This window comes from Lissotriton vulgaris, chromosome 10, assembly GCF_964263255.1.
Source record: "Lissotriton vulgaris chromosome 10, aLisVul1.2, whole genome shotgun sequence".
In the NCBI taxonomy this organism is placed as follows: Eukaryota; Metazoa; Chordata; class Amphibia; order Caudata; family Salamandridae; genus Lissotriton; species Lissotriton vulgaris.
The window spans coordinates 50,423,527-50,447,095 of NC_141698.1; the positions used below are offsets into that span (position 1 = coordinate 50,423,527).

General features: G+C 45.4%; 1 protein-coding gene across 1 annotated transcript in view; it reads right to left on the reverse strand.

Moving 5' to 3' along the window:
• ELK1 (ETS transcription factor ELK1) overlaps positions 1 to 23,569 on the reverse strand; it is a 146,357-nt gene that overhangs the window by 41,711 nt on the left and 81,077 nt on the right. Inside the window, exon 4 of the mRNA XM_086940431.1 lies at positions 1,386 to 1,907. Within this exon, the coding sequence (XP_086796557.1) occupies positions 1,386 to 1,907 (522 nt within the window). The remainder of the gene's footprint in view (positions 1 to 1,385; positions 1,908 to 23,569) is intronic.

Genomic DNA, 23,569 nt, shown 5'->3' on the forward strand with positions numbered 1-23,569 from the left:
TTTCACAGTCGAGCCTCTCCCCCTCACAAGCTCCCTAGAGTCTTGAATCGGATTCATCAGCAATGTCATTCACTTGTTCTCATCTTACTTTTCCATTCATCGCCAGTTTGTTCACATAGGCAAGTACAGATCTCAAAAGACCTCCTGTGCAGTCCTCTAGAGTTTGTTACTGTCAGCCTATACATGAAGCTGATTGGTGCTCGACTCACAGATAACAGCATCAAGATTGACCAATGTGCCGATGATACACAACTCTACTTGGAAGTCTGCTCTGCTTCAGACTTCCAATGCCTCAAACACTGCTTACACATCGAGGCCTGGCTGTCCAGCGCCTACCTGAAGCTCAACCCAACCAAGACAGAAATCCTGTTATTTACCAAAAATAATAAAAATGAAGCAGCACAAACATGCCTCAAAAGCATGGACCTTGACAGTTTTGAAACCCCAAACTTTCACAGAATACCTAGACACTTCGATTCACCCTGGACGCCGACTTCATTCACATGGAACACATTGCAAAAAAAAAAAAAAAAAACAGATGACCTAGCATCAGCTCTTTCTTCTTAATAAAACCTCTGTGCACCCAGGATTTGGAACAACATCTCCGTATCCATCAGGACCACCCCAACAATGCTCCAGTTTAAGACTCACCACTTTAAAGAACACTACATCCCAATGCATTAACCATCCGCAAATCAGCTTCCTGTCCTCCTACTCATCGCCTTTGTGCTGGTGTTTGACCCTGTACAGCACTCCACTACCTTTTGGCTAGGTTCGCACTACTACATAATACAGTACTCAGGGCTCCCCAAATTAGGCCACGAGTAAGGGTAAAAAGGACAAGCGCTACTTATTTTTATAGTGTAAAAATTGACATCAAGTTTTATGATAGATGGACTCAATGAGTGTGGGATGATTTTTCCCTTAGGAAAGCCCGGCCCTGCCCATGAAGCACTTCTGGAAGAACAATGCTTTCTTTCTGTCCCTAAAAATATCCTCAGTCCAACCTCCTGAAGACCACTACTAGGTGAACAGGCAGAAGGGGCTAGCCCACTACTTACCGTAGAGAAGAAATGCCACTGCAGACAGAAGTTAGGGTTATGGTGATGTGACTCCTCGTCCACCTATGACCACAAAAGCGAACCTAACCTGCCCGCATGGTATCACTGGGGAGCAGAGAAACAAGTTCTATAGGGTTGGTTGATCTGTTATCATACAATACCCCTCCTTGTGAAGCAGCTGAATCCTAGAAAGCATCATCATCAGGGAAGGCAGGAATTTAGTGGAAATACTGAGCAAGCGAAGAACTTGTCTAGGGGCAGCCAGGATAGAAGATGAGAATCCTCTCTCTGGTTAAAGACCCAAAACCCAGACCTGCTACTCACCAAAGCATGTGAAGTGATTACAGTGGGAGTAAGGGAGTTGCTCCCACCGCCCGCAGACAGCAGTGTGTTTACTGTGGCATTGATTCTCTCCTGGCAGGTCCCAGAGGACAGCAGGCTCGGGCAGAATGGCAGCTCCAAGTCCCTGGGCTTCCGGCCCTTTAGTGGCTGTCCTTCCGTTGGAGTCGAGGGCGTCGACGTTTCCTCTTTCACCTTCACCATTGTCTCGCCAGTGCTATCTCCATGCAGAAGTGGATCACCCTCTGTGCTTGCTGTGTCCATGTCAACTATCTCCAGCAGCTCCTTCTCAGGAGACAGAGGTTCCTGTTCTGGGGAGTTGACCACCACCAAAATCTCTTGGTTCAATGTTGTCGGCTCGGTCGCCGGTACCTTGGCCTCTGGTGCAGAAGTGATAAAAGTTTGTGGGTTTGTTTGATTCTCGTTGGTGGTGGTGCCGCCGTCAGCAATGCATACTTCATCCGGTGTTTCCACTTTGACATCCAGAATAGGAGGAGAAACAACCACCTGCGGAATAAGAAAACAATGGAATCAGCAGTGAATTTTGGGAAGGATCATACCTCCAACACCATCTCAGATACATAAATCAGCACATACAGCAAAACATCCCCAACCAACACCCATCACTACCAATAAGACACAAAGTAGAGAATGAGAATTCAACCCCCACTGGTTCTTCAATCGCTTCTTAGTCACGTGAAGTACAGCATCTTCCCCGAAGCAGTGGATATCAGAGCCAAATAAATCGATTATAGCAGTATTGGATAAGATGGTGTATAGTGGTCAAATGCCTGGCTTTATAGTTAATTGGAGCAATCATGGCTATTTAAAAAATAGTGGACCAAAGCAGATTAAATGGGCAAGTAGGGGAGCCCTGAGTAGCATCACTTATCCTAGTACTGCTATAATGAAGAAAAGGGAATGGATGGCTGAGGAGGAATAAAATCTTCTACTAATGATGCTCAAAAAGGAAACAGAAATATGTGAGCCATAAGTGCCACATCTCATAACTGATACAAAAGAACAAACCCTTGGGGAGAAGCTTGGGGTCAAAGGCAGGGAATTTACTAAAATCATACAGGATCAGCTGTTTGCTAGATAAAAAACAGACATTTCGACCCCGCTTATACTAACACAGTTTGCTAAAGGTGGATCTTGGTTACCACAAGTCAGTAAACATTGGCATGGTTTCAATTTGCGGAAAGCTTCCAAGAGTCGTAAGGATAAAGAAGGAAAGAATAGGAGAGTTTTCTCGAGTTATTACAGAAAAGTATTTAAGAGATAAGACACTTAAAGCAATACCTCCAGCAAGAGCGACCCACAGCTGGACTGAAGCAAAAAACCTGATCTTTGAGGATGACCAGCGGACTGCCTCTTTCCCTGACCGCTTACCATGGCATGGTGCTCTACTCGACAGCAGGGAGGGGTGACTGAAAAGGCCACCTATAGGGAAATACTAGTGACTTTTATTGGTTTGCTGAAATAAACCACAGGGAAATATAACCTTCCAGCAGTTGTTTATTTCTTTTCTTTTTTTATTATGCAAAGACGGCTTACAACCTATTTGGCTACTGGTCATTCATTAATCAGTAATTAAAGGGAATGCTCCGGTAATGTAGGAAAGGACAAATACAGCACGGTCCTAAAGAAAAATAATGGAAAACCATTCTAAGCCTTACACAGGCCAAACCCCTAATTAACTTTAATGGGAAAGTATTTGCCAAATTTCTCGCCGACTGCAAAACATCATGAATGCCCAAGAACAACACTGATACACTTGTACTCAGCCTTAAAACAGGTCAGGCAATTGTTTAGTTCTATGGCCTTTTTTTTTTTTCTTTTATCCCCTTTTTACGAGAGGCGGGTTGCTTATCCTGAGTCGATCTCTTTCACATAATCTGGGTGTCTGCTTTGGTCTTAATTATCTTGAATCGTGAGTTGGACGGAATTTGCTGGCGTCAGCTTAACGGGGTTGTGGATCGTATTGTTACTCCCTTTTTATGTACCTGTTCATGTTGACGTCCTACTCTCCTGTACACTGATTTTACTATATTGGCTTATTCGCCTACTCACCGTTGCAACATATTTTACTGTATGACACCTGATATGTGTAATATTTCCTCTTGTTTTTCTTCCTTCAATAAAAATGTATATTAAAAACAAAAAAAAAAAAAACAGGTCAGGCAAATATGATGGCGACCCCAGCAGTGAGAGCCATTGGGAATGTGGAGAAACCATGTGACCTAGTCAACTGGGGGTTTATGTGGCCGCTACTGGATCATTTTGTTTGGCTTGGGCGGTTTGTCTTGACATTATAGCTTCTGAATGAGGTTCTGTGGCAACATAAGTCTTTCTATAGTTTATAAGCCAATATTTTTTTAATTCAGAAAGTGACTAGTCAGGACTGTCTTCATCCACCTAGTATCTTTCCACCATACAAAGAGAACAGTCTTGGAGGGAATAAAGTGATAGGAATACATTTTCCAGGCTGTGGGGACACCATTGTGTAAAATCAGAGGAACTTTTGCTTACGTGTGGATCAAGCGTCCTGCTCACCCTCACATGGAAAGGCAAAATCAGCCGCACAACAAAATCAGTTCACGTTCAATGGTTTTTACTCTACCCACCTCTTGTCCTCTTCAACAGCCCGGCCTTCGCTCAGCCATGATGAACGGCAACAATACGTCTAAGCAAACCTTGAGTGAGAGGTTTGTGCAAGTGACAGCTAGGCTTGTATCATGAATGTCACCTTCAACCATCAGTGCCGTTTTAGCCAAATTTATCTTTGATCTAAACACTTTTCTATTGGTTCAAAAAAATATTTGTAAGTGACGTCCTATGGAAATGTTGGCAAATCAGGAACTATTAGAACAGTTTCTTTCTGACCTGTCTTTTGATTTCCTCTGGTCCTCTGCTATCACAGCAGGGGCTGCAAGTGCTGCTAGACGTCTGCTTTTGTTGGCCATGTGGCAGTTTTATCAATCTCAAAAGTCTCTCATTCTCCAGCTTGTCTTTACTGGAGATAAACTTTTTTTGCATAATTGGGTGACATGGTTAAAAAAATGCAGATGAGGAAAAAAAAGTTGCTTCACCCTTTCTAACCATTCAATTTTAAGAGGCAATTTATTCAAAGACGCTACAATCGGAGTCTTCAGAATTAACAGCCCTTTCGAGGCCGGGCTCAAGTTTGGGGAGCTGCAGCAGTTGGGAAATCCTGACCACAGCAACCCATGCTCCGACGGCAACAACAAAACAAGCATTTGCAATGCAATAGGTCCCCAATTTACGCGAGACCTATTGCACTGCAAATTGTTGGCAACTTGGCATCACGGACAACGGGAGGGAGGGGGGAGAAGGCACGGACATCAATTGGGAGGGTGGGGGGGAGAAGGCAGGGACAACGGGAGGGTGGTTAGAGGTGGGCCGGGGGGAAGAAAAGGAGAAGGCACGGACAAAGCTGCGTGACGCTACGTGTGCACGAAGGAAATTGTACATGCCCTGTATAACAACCAAGTAAAGGGTCCAGTAGCCAAAGGAGGATACAAATGACGACATGGCTTTACTAAGGGGGGACTAAGAAGCCTCATAATGAATCAGAATCCAACATTTACTAAGGACAAACACACAAGCCAATGAAAAATAAGGGCAGGGGAGTGGACGAAGCTTCTCTCTGTACTCAACTACCACAGCTCTTCGAAGAGCAGCGCTTGCGCTCTGACTCACGCTCGACCTAAAGTCCTAAACAATGAGAATGACTCACCTAGGATGGGAGAAGAGTAAGCCCAGTGGAAAAGACGTGTATAAGAGAAATGGTTCCAGTCCATAGTTCGTCAAGGCTATCAAACAGAATTTCAGACTCTCCCTCCCACCCGCATTTCAACAAACTCCAATTCCCAAAAGTCAAATAAAGCTACAAACAATACTCCAGGGAGTTCATGCTCTTCTACAAAGAGGAGCAATCATTTCAGTACCAGAGGTCGAAAGAGAAGGTTTTATTCTTTACTCTTCCAGGTGCCAAATCTGGACAGGAGTTATCAACCTGTTCTGGATTTGAAAAACCTTACAAGTTTGTAAAACATGTGACATTCAAAATGGAATCTCTGCAGAGAGTGATTCCCCTAGTATCTCAAGGGGACCCTGGACTTACAGGACTCTTATTGTCACGTCACAGTTCACATGATTTCCCGGAGGTTTCTTCAGTTTACGCCTGGGAATCAGCATTTCCACTTCAAGCGTCTTCCTTTTGGCCGGTCTTCCTCACCAAGAATGTTTACAAGGATGAGGTGGTAACTCATTTACATATATTTTTACTTACGTTTGGTGTGCTTCTTTTTGCCTCCCTTGATGATTAGCTAATTGTAGTATCTACTCAACCTAAGGTAGAGGAGAATGTTGCATTGGTATGCAAGATTCTAACGTTCATGGGATTTCTTCTCAACAAAGACAAATCACAACTGACTCCAACATGGCACAAGAAAGTCATTAGCGCCCTCCTCGAAAGAGAGCGGCATCAAGCCAGAAGAAGAGAGTGAGACAGCAAGCTCACCTTCAAGACCACCTTCAAGCTCTTTCGGCAACTGCACATCAGTGGTTAAGAGTTCAGGGTTTGATCGTCTGTACAACTGTAGTTCCTTCTGCCAGACTTAAATGAAGAACACTGGTATAACATAGGCTAGGACAGTGGTCCGCTGCATCCCTGAACTACAATATTAAAATGTCAGTATCACAAAAAATAGTTCAGGACCGCCACCAGTGTTTTTGTCCCCTGAATATTCAAAAGGCAGTTTAGATGTTGAAGCCACTTCCACAGGTCTTGATGACAGTGGGGTTAGACGGTCTGCCTTGGGTGTACAGGAAACTCCAGGAAATTGATCTCAGCAGAAATGCCTGAACTCTTCAAATAGGGGGAGTTGGGAGCAAACCTGTGTTGGTGAAGACAGACAATTTGGTTGCCAACTCATATATAAACAGGCAATGGGGAACAAAGTTGCATTCCCTGGCCACATTAGCAGACGAAAGTTTCTCTTGACCAGTTGTCGATTCAAGTCATGTACATTTCGGGGATAGTCAAACTCCAAGCCGAAAGGCTCAGTCGATACATATCATCTTCAATAAATTTTCACCTGCGTCTCCAGGTATTCAAAATACTTTGTGACCATTTGCGTAAGTCAACTCTCGATCTTCTTACATCACCAATGAATGCCCTTCTTCATTGTTTTTGTACCGAGACGGTATGTCGGGAAGCGTGTAAAGGTAGTGTTGGATGCATTAACTGTTTCATGGCCTTAGGAACTAATGTACACCTTCCCTCCGATTCAACTGCTCCCGAAGCTGCCTCAGGAGATTCTGAGGGATGAAGTAACATTTATTCTCTTTGCGCCCTTTTTTTCACCCGAGGAGGTCCTAGTTTCTGTTGCTAACCCATCTTACAACACACCCACTTCTAACTCTACCATTCAGTCCCAATCCTCTTCAGTTTCCATTTCTAACATTTAGGCCAATGGGTTGCAACAGCAGGTATGTTCCAGAGAGATAGCATTTGATATTCAAGCGGTTAAAGAAGATGCCACTCTTCGAGCGCACTCTAAACCCTACAAAAACTTCTGCTCCCGGGGGTTCCGAATTTGACTGGGATCCGGTGCCTGGCGATTCCCCAAAGATTCAAGACTTTTTAGGAGATAAATTCTCAAAATGTTTAGCTCCTTTAAAGCTTTCCTCACATTGGGCAACTATCCGACCTTGTAGGGAATCCAGATGGGTATGTGATTTAACCATAATTCTGCGTTGCATAAAAACTTCTTTGAAGTTTTTGATTTTAAAAAACTAATTTCATCACCAATTCTTTCCTGGGCTTTATTGGGCTTGCATAAAGCTCCGTATGAGCCTATGAATCATGCTAATATATCATGGAGTTCAAAACCTCGGTAAGAAGAATAGGCGAGTTAACATTTTTCTTACGATTTTTTTCCAGACAAAGTAGGTTAAGGAAAAATCCGAAATGTAAGCCTAAAGTTCAGTCTCATTTGTAATACTCACAGGAGGTTGTTCTCCCAGTCTTTCAGGTCTCAGATAATGTTCTATCAACCCTTGAGAGTCCTTTAGATATATCTACAGAAAATAAAACCTTTCGTGAAGCCTCATCTCCCACGGGACAGTATGCACAGTGAGGAAGCCTCAGCTCCAGCAATTAGTAGATGGGTCAGAGGCGCAATCTCCCAGGCGTATATACCTCTCTACGGATCTAGAAGTGCCAGGGAATGTTACGGCAAAGTCTACTACAGCAGCAGCGGCTTCCGGGACTGAAGCGGGGGGTGTTTCGCTCCAGTAAATACGTAGGGCAGCCACATGAGCAGGTTCCAATACTTTTCTTTCCCGTTGTAAATTAGATTTGTTTTTATAACAACTGGACAATTTAGGGGTATCTGTAATAAAAACAGCAATGAAATAATTGTTGTAAATATAGTCATGGTAACCAGCATATAATTGTGTCTGTTTCATTCCGGTTGCTTAGGTACATCCTCACAAGTTAGGAAAATTACAAGGATGTCAGACATGGGGGTAATGAACCAATTATTTAGCTGTCATCTTCATTAACCTTAGGATAGCCCTCCTCGTCACAGTAAGACTCCTCCCTCCTATGTTATGTTATGTTATGTTATGTTATGTTATGTTATGTTATGTTAAAATTACTTGTTAAGCACACTTACACCAGGCGGTCTCATGGTGCTGAGAGCGGGTTGACGGCAGTAGCAGAATGACAGAAGCTTTCCTCATATGCTTGTGAGAACAGAAGGGTTTTAAGACGTGTTCTGAATTGGGTGTAGCAGGTTACAGATCTAAGTTCAGTCGGAAGAGAGTTCCAAAAATGGGGGGCCAGGAAAGAAAATCTGAGGCCACCATGTTTTTTACGTTTAAAGGTGGCGATCATGAGCAGATTGAGGTGGGAGGAGCGGAGCTCACGTACAGGAGCATAGCGATGGATCCGAGAAGAGATTAAAGCTGGGCCCTGGCCAGCGAGGGCTTTGAAGATGGTACAACCCTATTTGAATACACAACTGTTTGGCCACCGGGAGCCAGTGGAGGCTCTTCATCGGAGGGCTGACATGTTGATGCTTAGGTTGATGAAAGATGAGCCTGGCTGCTTGGTTTTGTACCAGCTGTAAACTGCGAAGTTGGTATGTTGGTATGCCAACATAGAGTGAGTTTGCATAATCAATGCGAGAGATGACCAGGGCCAGAATGCCAAGAGTAAGGGCCTCAGTGGTCAGAAATCTGCAGATCTTACGAATTCTGCGAAGGTGAAAGAAACAGGAGGATACCACTGCGTTGATTTGGGGTTTCAAGGACAGGTCTTTGCAGATTAAGACCCCAAGGCTTTTTACAGTATCCACTGGGCAAGGGGGTTGCCCCGGGATGGGGGCCAAAAGCTGGAATCCCAGGGGTTGGTGGCACCTCCAATCAGGATCAGCTCCGTTTTATCAGGATTAAGTTTTAATTGATTGGTGTACATCCATTCGCTGATGGAGGTCATGGTAGATTGGAAATTGATGACTGATGTGTTGGATGAGTCGATGTCAAACACCAGCTGGAGGTCATGGGCATAATTGAAGGTTATTGCTGGGCTGTTGCGCAAGGACACAATCAGGGGTTGCATGTATAAATTAAACAAGAGGGGCGATAAAGAAGAACCCTGGGGGACCCCACAGGTCAACCTGTTTTTTTTGGCCGAAAAGTTAGCCAGGCGAACTGCCTGGAATCGCTTATGTAGAAAGGAGGAAATCCATCTGGGGGCCAGACCCTGGATGCCCGCATTGCTGACACGGTCGATCATGATCGACCGTGTCAAACGCAGCTGACAGATCTAAGAGCACCAGGGCCTGGGTGGTGTTTTTATCGGCTCCTCTCCTAAGCACGTCCATAACTGCCAGGATGGCGGACTCCGTGGAATGAGCTGGTCTAAATCCTGCCTGCCGAGGGTCGAGAAACTGAGAATGCTCAATAACGTGGGCCTCTAGTATCTTACTACGGTAAGGGAGCAGGGAAATTGGGGGAAATTAATCAGTACCGATGGATCGTCCTTTGGTTTCTTCAGGATCGGGACAATCACAGCATGTTTAAAGGTATCGGGGACGATACCTAGTTTGAGGGAGTTGTTAAGGAGGGAGAGGGGCGGGTCAGGGCAGGTAAGAAAGGCCTCTTGCAAGATGTGAGGAGGACAACAATCATTGGGGGAGCCAGATTCCACCCTTTTTAGGAGAGCCAGAAACTCCTCTCTGGAGATCGGGGGGATTTGGTCCAAAGTGAAGGGGTTTTTGCATGTGAAAGGAAGAGTGGTAAGGGATGTGGGGATGGGAATATTGTTTTTAATGGAGGTGATTTTGTCAATAAAAAACTAATTCAGGGAGTCGCAAAGTGTTTGTGAGGGGGCAGATTTAGCGATCACTCTGTCGGGCTGCGCAAGCTCATTAACTATTGCAAAAATATCTTTCGTTTTCGTAGCTGAGTTTGTAATTTTTGAAGAAAAATAGGTTGTCTTAGCCTGGAGGTTAGAGATGTTTATACTTTTTTAACAAGGCTACATAGGTGGTTCTTTCCCCAGGTGCATATGCTCGCCTCCAACGGCGCTCTACTTGTCTAAGGGCCAGTTTCTTCCTTTTCAGGTCATCGGAGAACCAGCGTTGGGCATCATGGGGGCATTTAAGGTTGGTTCTCTTAAAGGGGACAATCTTGTTGCTGGCTGATTCAAGCCATTGATCAAGGTTTAATGCCTGATGACAGAGGGAGCTTTGGTCGGCGGGGGAGGTGGCTAATAAAAGCGCACAGAAGTCGCCGATATTGGCCCGTTTCCAATTTCTGGCCAGGAAGTTACCTGCCAGGGGAGGTTTGGTAGGGAGGATACAGACCATACTGAATGTGATAAAATGGTGGTCCGACCATGTGCACGGGGAGACTAGTGGGGGTGTTATTTCAAGGTTGGAGGTCCAGACTTGGTCCAAAATGTGCTGTTTGTCGTGGGTGGCCTTGTGCACATGTTGGATACAGTTCATGCCTCATAAGAGATCTGTGAACTCGACGGAGTTGGCACTCTCGTGTGTGTCAGAGGGCCAGTAATTAAAATCACCGAGAATAATTATCCTGGCATGGTTAACACCTTGGCTGCTAGGCGTTTCCCCCCCCCGTGCTGAAAATTGCCATTTTGCTGGTGTCATGACGAGCTCAGCTCGTCATCAGCACAGCTCAACTGTGCATCATGACGAGCTGAGCTCGTCATGAGCATCGAAAGGGTTTATAACTAACTGGGAGATTAATTTGCCTAGTAGTTGGGGGAATAAGGGCATGTGGTCAGGAGGTCGGTAGAAGAGGGCACAAATAAAGGGAGACTTGGGCAATTCAAATTTTAGGATGAGGCGGTCGACTCGAGGTATACCACTAGTCTCAAGAGCAGTGAATTTATGCTTCTGTTGAATAATGGCTGCCACCCCGCCCCCCGATTTTCCCGATAACCTATTGGCCTGAAGTATGTAATAGCCTGTAGGTACTGCTGTGAGAATGTCGGGGTGGATTCGGCCGTGAGCCAGGTTTCTGACAGGAGGAGGATGTCAGGTCTGTCAGAGTCGAGCAGTTGAAATATCTCAAGTTGATACTTCACCATAGACCGGGTATTTAGAAAGGTGATGACGAGAGATCCCGCTGCCGGGGGATCAGGGCTAGTGGTTCCAGGGGGTCCTTGTTGGTAAAGGGAGGACCCGGCCCGGTGGGCCGGGAGGGGAGTTCAGGGAAGGAGTCTCTGGAGGACAGGATGCCTTATTTCCTAACAGACGCCCTGACACTTGGACTAATGTGCCAGTTGCCCTGTAAATTTTGCGGCTCAAGTGCTGTATAGGTGGTAAAATGGGCATAATAACCGGCCCCTGGCCCCGGCAGGGCGCGGACGGGCGCAGACGGGCTTGCTTCTTGAGCACCTTCGGCGTGTCGGTGGCGCGCCCGCTGCGCGTTTCGCTTTGCGGTTCCCTTCCTGGAACACAGTGTGAGGGGAGGGAATTTATGCGCATTACGCTCTTTTTTAAGGGGAATAGTAGAAAGTTTAGTAAAGCTGCTCCTGTCTGGTGGCAGGATGGTCTCACAAGTAGGACAATGACGAGGAGGCGATCCCATCCGTAATTGTATTGAATTGTTTTGTAACTGCATTTATATAGCGCTTACTTCCACTGATGAGGCGTTGAATCGCTTTTTCGGCGAGTAGCACGCTCCTCCAGAACCCATAAAGGATTAGTGTTGAATTAGAATAGTGAAATATGAAAGTAATTTGAGTGGTGGATATGTTAGTCAGTCATCTGGATTGAGAAGGGTAGCGTAATTGAAGATTACCGGTAAGTAACTGCTTCGCTCCCAACCACACACTTTTTCATCCCAGTTCCCAGCACTGCCCGGGGGCAGAGGATAGTGCCCTAGCGGTGGAAAGAATGCAACCAATGGCATATGTGCACTGGATACAGACAGTAGTGGCATCAGGCCTCTTTACTCCACCTGGGTATCAACCCGCAGGCATGGGCTGCGTAAACCTACCCATGGTAGACGCACTCAAGAAAGAGGCCGTCGAGTAACGACTAATAGTAACTCCTCCACCTATGGGGCAGGCAAAAGTCAGACACGCCCACAGCATTATTCTTTTTTTATTTTGCTTTTTTTAATTGTGCGAACTTTATTGCGATAGTCGTTTACATCAGCACCAGATAGCATATGGAACAAGGTCAGTTTCATGTTTTAAGGACATGGGGGAGGGTTAAGTGATTTGCACAGGATCACAGGATGGAGAGATGACCCCAGACACGAACCTGATTCCCAATTCCAAGGTCAGCAAATCTGGCCATTAAGCCACATCTCCTCACGTGCTCTCTTGTGGCTGTGTATCTGTAGATACCGAACTGCACTTGTGTCGAGTAAGATTGAACGTCTCATCCAAACAATGCACACACCTGTAGATGAAGTGGGCAGTCTAGGTCGAAGTAACCTGCGTGAAGACGACGTCATACGCAAAAGTAATGTATGAGCAAAGACTTCTAAACTGCGAATACATTTGCTTTACCTGCCTTTAACTGACTCTACAAAGTATATAAGTGCGTATTTTCAAATAACCAACGTACGCAAAAGCTACAAAATGCCACCTGCTAACGGGGACGAAGGTCAAATAAAATAGTACGTCAAATACATTTTATTGACGCATTTCCTTCCTCCCATTCCGCAGAAACTTTGAAAGACATATTTTACTAGAACAGAAGGTGCACAGTCAAAGAGAATAATGAAGACCCGACTTCGACTTCAAACGAAGGATTTAAGGCCGCATTCCTCGCATTGTAATCTCCGTGGGGCCGTCGGAGGCTCGCGGCAGACGCTCAGGGTCAGACATGCGTGGACAGGGAGCGCCGGGACTCGAGGCTCAGAGGAGGGCGGATTGTCATTCTTTCACGCCGCGGCTTGAGATGTCAGGCGCCCGAGGGCCTCTGACTGCACTCCATACCCCCGGACGGGCCCTGGCATGCGAGGCCTGTGTGGCCCACAGCGAACTTAAAACCAGTGGCCTCTCTGGGAACAGAACACGCTTCCTCCGGTCCTGTGGCCTTCTGTGTACACGAGGCAAATATTCAATTTTTTGATAGTCAGGAGTAAAGGCAGCGTTGATAAACTCTTGGGGTGCGTCCCTTGCATCCTCTTTGATAAGTTGGGATATTTAAGTTTTGTGTTGAGGTACGCCAAGACACGCTTAACCCGGTGCTTTAAATGGGCAGGTGCTGTCAGGTACGGAGTACCTGCACTTTTTTTTTTTAACTGCTTGAACATTTCTCAGCTGGGACGCAGTACCTCTTAATTGCGAGGGCATTTTGATTTGAATCATCGAATTATGCCAACCAGTGCCAAGTTCACCCTGTCACACTGAAAGCAAACCTTGACATTGTATACAGCGCTTTATACCCACACTTCTGCACTTTCTAAGAGCTGTACAAGAAACAGGTGTTGCTATTACCCAATTAAATGTGACAGAGCCTGTTCTGGTCCCTAAAAAGGCCAGTAGGTGCCCAAAATATACAATTCAGATGTTTGGCAAGGATACGCCCTGCGCTCATCACGTGGTCAAAGACAAGAAGAATGGACTCAGCCCCCTGCATAGGTTAGAATCTGTTCCCTCAACCTCCTGTTCCTCAGATCCTGCCTCTATGCCTTCTGCCATGGGAGACCACCTGGATGACCGCAGTAGTCAGTGCATGGGCCGACCCCAGAGGACACAGGACCCACTGCAAATAGTCCAGCAACACACTGCTCGGGTCCCATCAAGCCAGCCCTAGGACAAACAAACAAGATGAGACAACTCAAGGTCACCCGTGCTGCCCAGAAATCCTTCCATGGCCAAGTCATAGGCTCCTTTGCCCCCCGGCACTAGGGATTAATTATTATTATTATTATTATTATGTTTCTTATATAGCGCCAGAATCGACCCCCGAAGGGGTATCTCCGCGCTTGCCTTGGGAACCCGTCCTGGCTTTTCCCTGTGAGATAGCCCCTACCGGGCATCCCCAAGGTGAAAGCCAGGCATCCCGCCGCGGTGGGGCCGTTGTGGAGATTAAGCAAGCTTAATGCCCAGAGTTGCAGAGTGTGAACCCATGATTAGGTCAGGCATCGAAGCGAGAATTATCGAGTCCATGGACATTTGAGCTCAAGACCCTGCCGCGTCGGGAATTGAACCCTGGTCCCGGGTCTGACCTCTGCTTCAGGGTCTGCCTGCTCTAACCAGTGAGCCACACTTCTCCACCCGTTAACCACCCGCGCCCTACAGGCCTCCGGTTGCCCCTACTCAAAAGATCTCTTCATGTACAAGGATGTAGGCTCTGGAAAGCCCTGGCCTTCCCTCAAGATCTGAAGAGAACTTCCCCAAGTTCACAAAACCTTGAGAGCTCACCTCTTCCTCTAAGCCTACGGTCCCGCCTGAACTTCCTAAGGCTGAGGAAATGGATGAAGGTAAGCGTTGTGCTCGGCCTACTCCTGAATTGAACCCAAAAGAACCAGCCCCAAAAACACGTTCACTAGCCGCTCTTCGCTACCAGAAGCTTAGATGGTCACGGTTACCCTCAGTCCCCAGGTCAACCACTCAACGTCTTCTCCATCCGTCCTACGACTGCAAGGGTGCATTGTGTGAGCAGGTTTGGTAAACCAAGACGGGCCTCAACCAACATGGCGCTACAGCAGACCCATGGACCACGGTTCCTGTTCTACGTCCGCGGGGGGCTTGCATTGCTCCTGCTCTGCAAGTGAATCATGCTCCACCTGTTTTTAGTGGCAGCAGCACTTCCAGAGTGGCCATCTGTGCCACGACAGTTCTCTGCGACACTATTGTGCACCAGGGTCACTTGTTCAGGAGTATAAAGCGTTTACCCATTTCTACACTCATCGAACGCTTCATCCCTCTGCAGAGATCTAAAACTGCCTTCAGTGTACTACAGCAGTGTCCCTCACACCTGCTCAGGAGTTTAAAAGGATAAAACACACTCCAAGACCATTCGATCAGTGGCCTTCTGGCTGATGCTTAAATGGCTATCAGTACTGCATTATAAATAGGGCTCCCGGTTTTATGGTATTTATTTTTTTGTCATTTCCGTCTGTATCCATATTTATTTTTTGTTAACTTTATCTGTATTAATCCATATTTATAATGGGTATTGTGAAAAAAGAAAGCTGAAATTGGTATATTTCCACATTTATTTAACCAATAAATATGCAGTCATGCTTGAATGCCTGCCAGGTTTCAGTGATATGAACACTCACAGAATATAAATCAATGCACATTTCAGTATCAGCCTTGTGCATAGCTACTGCTGTTTAAGCCTCTTTACTAAAAATGACTTTATTTTTTAACTCCCTTACCTATCAATCCACAGTTATTTAGCCTGGCAGTCATGGTAACGTGTATTGAAAATCACTCAAAAAGCACCCAATTTCCGTTTTTATCCGCATTTAAAAATAAATACAGACAAGAAAGTAAATGGTTTTCTGTCTGTATTTATCTGTAAAAATCTGTAAAAACGGAAAACAGGGAGCCCTAATTATAAACTAGTATTCAACACCTACTCATGGAACTGCCCCGTCAAAGAGGGCATTTCCAGATAGCCAGCACAAAGGGAGGCTGCTTGCAATAAGTGTAACTACTTGCATTCGTTCGGGGTAGCACTCCAACCCATTAATCTTTTGCCCACCATACACCCTAGTTTGGAGCCAGCCATGTGCAAATCAGTCTTTACCCTTCTCCAGTGGAAACAGTCCAGCCCGAACTGAGAGGCCAGGCTCTCCTTGAACCAGAAACAAGCAAGTCAAGACCGGGTTTGCCCTGATCGGGGTTCTTCAGTCGGGTGTGGCACGGTAAGCAAGGGAATGGCATCTTGGCTTATCCGTGGCCACAGAAAGCGTCACATCAAACACACAAAAGGTGATTTGCATATGGCTGAGTCCAAACTAGCATGGCGTGGCGTGTAAAGTAACTATGGAGTGGGATGCCACCAGAGTAATTGCCAGTGACTGGGATTCATTCAAGCATTCCATCCGTCACGTTTTTGTGTATGTCAGTGTGACACTCTAAGTTGGATGAGAATGCCCAAACGAGGGTCCTATGCACACGGAGGTACAAAAGGGGGTGGTGATGGACGGAGCATCTGAACCAATCACTCACACCCAGTCAACAGATCTGAGTTTGATCCATCACCGTTCTTTAGCCCACTCTGCCACCCCAGTTCTGACATGGCCATATGCAAATCAGTCTGACCCTGTGCCTCATGGGAACAGTCCAGCCCGAACTGCCAAGCCATGCCTTCCCTGGACCGGAAACAAACTTCCGAGGACCGGTTTCTGGCATTGCAGCCGTCTTCAGCCCGGCTTGCTTGAATCCAGTGGCAAAGTGAGCAAGGGACTCACGTCTGAGCATACCCTGCCAACTTATGGCGAACAAAATGGTACAAAAGGGGGTGGTGATCCTGAGCCACTGGATCTAAGCTATACCCCGTTTCCCCTGGTTATGCGCTCTAATACCTCCGGGTCTAGATAGCTCTATATAACCGTCGCAAATCAAATAAACTCAAAACTGTTTTTTCCTGAACGTTGAGACCTGAGCAACATGGCTGATGCCCGGTGGAGCTGCAAGACAGCTAATGAGGAGATTGGCCCTGGTTTCCCCCTTGACCGTCACCTACCCAGCCGGACATTGGGCATAGTTCCTCCTCGTCTCCCCGCTATAATTCCTTCCTCCCCACCCTTCTACGATTTATTGAAATATTGTTTATGTGCCCTGTACCTTACTATGCTCTTGTATCTGATGCGACTTCTAACGCAACAATCCTAGATGTAAAGCGTTCCGATACCCTCTCGGGTCAAGTTTGCACTATAGAAAACTTTATAAATAAAATAAATATACCGGACTGAGGAGACCTAATAAGGGTGAAGCTAGACTTGGGGTGCTCGTGTTGCAGTTCAGAGAGGACCTCGCCTGGCCAATCGGGCTGGACTGTTCCTACTGGGTCAAGGCTGATTTGCACATGGCAGGGTCCAAACTAAGATTTCATGGTGGGCAAAATAACGATGGACTGGGATTCAGGACTGAGTAAATAGCGGTGGCGGAGATTAATGCAAGCTTTTTATCCATCACTTTTTTTAATCCTTTCTGTTTAACGGTATATCAGCCATGCTGGGAGGTCTGGAACCTGCCTCATTACAAGGGTTGAAATCAGAATCTCCTTTGTGACGGGTGCTAGGAGTGTCGTATTAAAAGTAGAGCATCGCTGCCTAGTTCCTGAACTGCCTTTGAGAGTCCTGCCAGGAAGCACTCAAACGCTTGCATGTGCCGGGTTGTTCTCTTGAGCCTTCTGTGCCGGTGGTCATGGCCAAATGGTGGCTGGGTCTCTGGCTTGTTCTAGTGTAAGGTGAGAAAAGAGATGAAGAGGATCATTTGATCAATCAGTAGATTTGTAGAGCGCTTCTTGTCACCCGTGAGGGTATCTAGGAGCTGTCCTCACTAGGATTACAGCCGCTCTGCATTGCTTTGCAGATGGTGCAGTCGAGTTACGCGGATTCAGTGACCTGGGAGCCTGTGTAAGGTTCCAGGGAACCAAAGACAGGGTGCTACTTGTCAAATGTTAGAGATCCCCAGGGCCTGGGTGCACTCTGCTCTAAATATTTGTAGGAGGAGTCAGTGGGATTGGCTGCTTTATTCTGATCCTGCGGACCCGATGCATGGTCTACTTGCAGGAGATACTGGGTGCAGAATCTCAACATACTTCCACAAGCTGCATGGCTTCAGAGACTTGGTGTTTGGATGCTCCTGTTCTACCAGTTCTCAGAGCTGGGATGTAGGCTGTGCAGGCTGGTCATGTGTGGCAGGGGGTAAGGGTGCTCTCAGGGTGCAGGAGCTCATGATACCGGAGGTGCCCCAGTGCTTTGAGCTGCAAGCACTCCGTAAAGCCAGTTTGCTTCCTCATGCCTACGTCTATGTCTCAGAAATTTTAGACAGACTTGCCGGCGTCCAGCTCGATTACATGTACCCAAACATCAAACCAAGGAGGAGAGAATTCCCACAACAGGCTGGCCAGCGTGTCCACAAATTGTGCATTTACTACCTAAAAATTCACAATTTCCCAATAGTTATTTTAAAGAAAGGTTTCTTGAGCAAGACTTCTGTACTCCACCTCCAGTGGTCATTGAAACTATCTACATTTGACCACTATGGTTTATATTTTCTACTTAAAAATACACAATTTCAGGAATCCTTTGATATGTTTCGCGGAGTAGATCATCGAAACTCCCTTTAAAGTTGCCTATGAAGCTCATGTGTTCTGGATCAATGCAGCGGATGTGTTCTACTTGTAAATCTGCCACTTTCTAATATAAAAAAAGATTCCAGAGGAAAGGCACCCTAACCCTTTCATGAAGTCGGCATTCAGGGTAATTCTCTTTTTGCATGCGACACTAATGCGGCTCTTGGTGGAACCGCAGACCAACGTATTCGCTCCCTGAAGAAATATTTGGTGGTGCCCATCGGTGAGAGGGTAATGATAACTAGTCAGCATTTATCACTGAATCCTAGTCAGACTCACTGTGCCTACGCAATCCACACAGGGCCATCTCTTTCCATAGTCTATAGTCCTGTCTCCACAGCGTCAAGCACACTCTCCGCAGAGGACAGACCCTCTCATCAAATAAGAGATCATACCATTCTAGCTCCATCTTCTCCTGTTATTGTTAGATGCTACATCTGGTTTACAAGGCGGGCTGCAGTGCTTCAAGAAAGCGTGGGCAGAAGATGCTGTTTTTTGTCGAGGGAACAGATACATCTCAGGCCCAATAACACATCTGCTCCTGCGCAGAGCCCTTTACGTCAACGCGGATTACAAGAACGGAAGACCAGCAGACTATGAACTCCATTTAGTTCAATTTGGTGTGAACTGAACTACTACTACTTTCTTCTTAGTAAAACAAATGACCTGTAATGGATCAGAATGTTAACAAGGAGAAAGTCTGCAGGAGAGAGAGAAGAAGTCCTGGGATCCAGACTGTCTGCACCAAGGAAGATTCAACTTAAACCCAAGAGGTCTGTTATTGGAAAACATGCATCAATGGAGGCTGACATTACTGCAGCAGTGATTAAATTATGCATTATGAAAAGGCAAATTATGCGGCACAGCGCAGCATTCTGTGACGATAATATTTCGCTAAGATAAAGCCAAAATCAGGGCTGCGGTCTTGGATAGAAGTGGCTCAACCAGAAACTTGGTGGAGGGAAGTGTACCTGGTCTACAATATAGAAGGAAAACAGATCACATCAAAATCAAAGAAGCTGAAACACAGTGATTTGGGGTCAATGCAAGAAACTCATGGAAAATAATGATGTTTTTTCAATGAAGAGTGGCTTCCTGGTACTGCCTTGTTTAGGCATTTTGCATCATTAACAGTGTTTCCAAAGGGGAATGAAGACAGGACATGAAAGATAGCAAGGAGAATGTTCACTCCAGAAAAAAAGAAAATCATCCGCGTCGACAAAGGAAAATCTTATTTACCACTTTATTGAACGCAATAAATGTGATTTTTTTTTCCATCGCTGGAGACACACTTGTCGCATGCTTTACAGCACTTTATGAACTTTGGGAGTGTGCACTATAGAGTCGTCGTAGAGGGGAGAGCAAGTGCTGCATTATACTGATCTGTCGAAGACGTAGGACACTAATGTTCAAGAGGTAAACACAACAGGTTTTAAATATGGTCACAGCAAAATAATGAAACTGCAAATTAATTTTCAGGGCAAGGGAATATGACCTATTCCTGGCTAATAGTCATCTTAAAATGTGTTAAACCAGGTGCCTTTGGAGACTCTGCCACAAAGAAAGGAGTCTTGAGGATTTGGGAAAGATTACATTGACAAATTGTTGGAATACGGCTAAGTATAACAGAAGACATTCAAAAAATATAGGGCGGCCAACATACTATATGGGAGTCATCAAGAGAATCCTCTGATAAAGATGATTAGTATTCCTTCTCAGGGGCTAAGGTTCAGGGGGGTATTTGGGGTGTCCGACCCACCCAAATAAACGCATTCTTGACTTGAGAGTTGGGTCTGGGGGCCCTAATTCGAGTATTCTATGCCCTTTTTTTGTTTTTTCTCATTGTTCTCGTTTGACATAAGGTTTGAATTGGTTATTTATTTATATTTTTTAAAAAGGAACTTAGACAGAGGCCCAACTAATGCAAATAAGTATTGAACCTGTTCCTCATGGGAACAGCGCATCCCAAACCTTGGTCATCCTCCTCTCTTCGGCATACTGTTTTTTAGAATTGTAATTTGCGATTCACATCCCCGAATCTTGCCGACTAAGCGAAGCCCCTGTTCCTTCCTGGAACATTATAGGAGACAAGAGAAAGATGAATTTGAATACGTTACGTGCTGGTAACTACAGTTCTCCAGCCTTGATATCAAACTGGGAGTTTATAGTACTTTACAGCAGCACTAAATGATATTAACATGCCTGGAAGGCCACAAAATAGAGTTTTAACAGTATATTCAGCTGATTAAAAAGCAGCAAAACATCATCTAATGCAGTGAATGTGCTCTCAACATTTCTTCCAAGGCCACCACAGCTTAGATTTCGAAGCGAACGTGTAAAAGAATAAAAAAAACAAGCCTCTGATTATGGGCGGAGGGCGGGATGCATAAAACTCTATGAAAGATACCACACTGAAGAACTGTAGGTATAAGTAAATGGTTTCTTCTACACCATTGGTTTGTTCACAGATTTATATGCTTGAATCAAAATAGCCAGCAGAAGAAAAACATCCATATCCGATTGAATACAGCAGTAGGTGGGAAAGCGGGCTCACCCTATTTGAGCAGATTGTGGAGAACCACCTACCCAATGCTGGCCAGCTAGCAACTTCTGTTTCAACACAGTAGTGTTGCATGAACGTAGGTTGGCTTTTCCATATGCTCTCAGCCAATGTCAAAAACAGGTACCCTCGCGTTAAAAAGACAACCGTTGCTGCTAGGCCCCCCCCCCCCCATCAAAAGAGTAGTTATTCGTTCTCATCGAGGGCGATAGGCTATGTTGTGACAGAAGGCGATATCTTCTTTGCAATCTTCTACTTCTTAAGAAGGTCAACTGGGTAAAGGCTGCCCCAGGCTGCAAACTGTTGATGTACAAGAATGAAACACTTTGTTCTTGCCACATATAATTTCAGACGTTGGCAAATATCCAGTAATGCAGAGATCTCTTTGCTGCAGAGGTAAGAGTCGACGAAAAAGGCCTAAAGATTGTCTATTAACTTAGGTAAAATATTACTGAACCTTTGTGATTAACCTGGCAATCGTTACCTGAAACCCGCCATCTTTATGATGGAACCTAAGAGCTCTTTTATGGTGACAGTCTCGATTTAACTTGTTCTCCTGGCGGACGTGAACATAAGCATTATTGTTACCTTCCAGGATACGTTTGAGCTCCTTCCGGCGGATTGGTCCAAACGGGCTTTTCATTAGTTGAGGCAGAACTGTATTAAGACCCCACTTGAAAGGAGACAGAGACATAGTTGGGGAGAAGCTCTGGAAAGCACACTAAACTCTTTGACAATCCTGTGAGAGAAGAGACATATTGTCTTCAAAGACTGACTAAATCAGGATATCGCTGAAAGACGGCCCTTCACCGAACTGTATTTTAGGCCAGGCTATGAAATATGTGTCAGATAAGGGGGCATCTTATGTGAATGTGAGGTTATCGGATGTTGCCAATGCTACAGACACATAATACGAACCCTTTCCACTTTGCCTGATATGTCTTTATGGTAGAAGATTGTCCAGCATGTGTCCAGCTCAGTTGATACTCAGCTGGGAAAGCTGCGTAGGGCCAGAGCTGCCGACGTTGAAGCCGGGGAACCAGGTTCAACTGTCAGCGTTGGCTCAACATCCTGTGATTCTGGGCAAGTCACTTAATATCCCGTGCCTGCCAAACATTAATGTTTCCTTGTGTAAAGTAACTGGTGCTCATGTAAAGCGCTACAATACCTTCAGGTCAAGTTCGCCATATATAAAACTTAAAAAAAAGAAAAAGATGAATAACTCGGTTGTGCTCAGGAGGAAGGCTGTTGAAAGCAGAGGTTCCTGATGTGTAAGGATTGGACACTCACAATTGGGAGTAGTTATTGGTGAGCTCTGAGGCTCGTGCGACAGATGTAGAAGGTCAATGAACCAAATACTTCTTGCCAGCCTATCAAAAAGGCATTCAATCTGAGTTGAATCACAGCCCAGTAGAACGTCTGTAATGAATTACAAGAGTACACAATGGGGGCAAGAGAAGTGTGGTAGAGAAAAGACTTTAGAAAGGCATGAATGGTCAATAATGTGTTGGGCTTGAAAGAGCTAGGACAGATGCAGACAAAAGTGAGAAGAATATAATAGACTTTGAAAGTATAACCAAATTGTTAGTTGGTGAACTAAGAAGCTGAAACATCTACGTCTCTATTAATTCATAGGGTGCTACTCACCAAAAACCGCTTCAATACCTCATCTGCAAAACGTTCCCTCTTCTATCCCTGAACTATCCTTTTTCAACAAAAAAACAAGCTCACATGTCCACCTCTCAAATTACTTTCATATTTCCCTATACTAATTCACCACAAATTTTTTGGGGGTTCTGGAGGTCTGTCCTACTCGCCAAAAAGCGCTTTGATGCCTCATAAGGGATACTAAGCGCTATATAAATTCAATTACAAGGCGTCTTTCTCCTTTATGAAGTTATAGGGTGATCTGGACTAACCTTTACTTACATAGACGTGTGGACTAATGAAACATGACTCTACAGTTTACAAATACTCTACACATGCACCTTAGCATGTACAGGAGAAGCGTAATCATCTGTTTAAGTAACATCAAGTTCTAGTTGTGAAGCAATGCCCTCACTCAGCCCATTGAAAACTCAGATGTTAATTGCTCATGTGTTGGTCCCAACACGCCAACCCCCTCCCTCTCCCATGGTTAGCCTTCAAGAAAATAAACATAAAAATTCCAAGTAGAATCTGAACTGCGTGCCCGTCTTATCTTTGGAGGTCTTGAAATCTATGTTCTGGCTCCGGGTTTAAAAGAATGCAGATTTCTGTACTCAAACTCTCTCATAAGGCCATACTCGAGCTGTGCTCCCAACAACCCAATGAAAGAATTCAGTCTACACTAGCGAAGTATCAACGCCTGGACTACCTGGAGCTACTCCCCCGTGGCACGTCTGGAAGGGAGAACCCTGGAATCACAACGCTTATAGCTTTGGAATTCCCCTCACACAAAATGTCCGCTACAGATGGACTCCATGAGGATCAGAAAGATGAAGTTAGCGCACTAGTACTAAATCAGACTGACTTCCCTTTGTCCAGTGGTCCCCAGCTTATGAATTCATTTGGTATTGGCCACTCAGTGGCACTTCAAGCTCCAGAAACAAACGAACTTAACAAAAATAAAGAAAAGACTGGTGCTAGAATTTGTCTGCACAACAGAGTTGACACCATTAACTACCTACATGTGCATCCCCCCCACAAAATATTAAAGCTAATCTGCATATTCTCTTAACTGCTTATACTAGATATGAGGTTGTGGCCACATCCACCCCGTG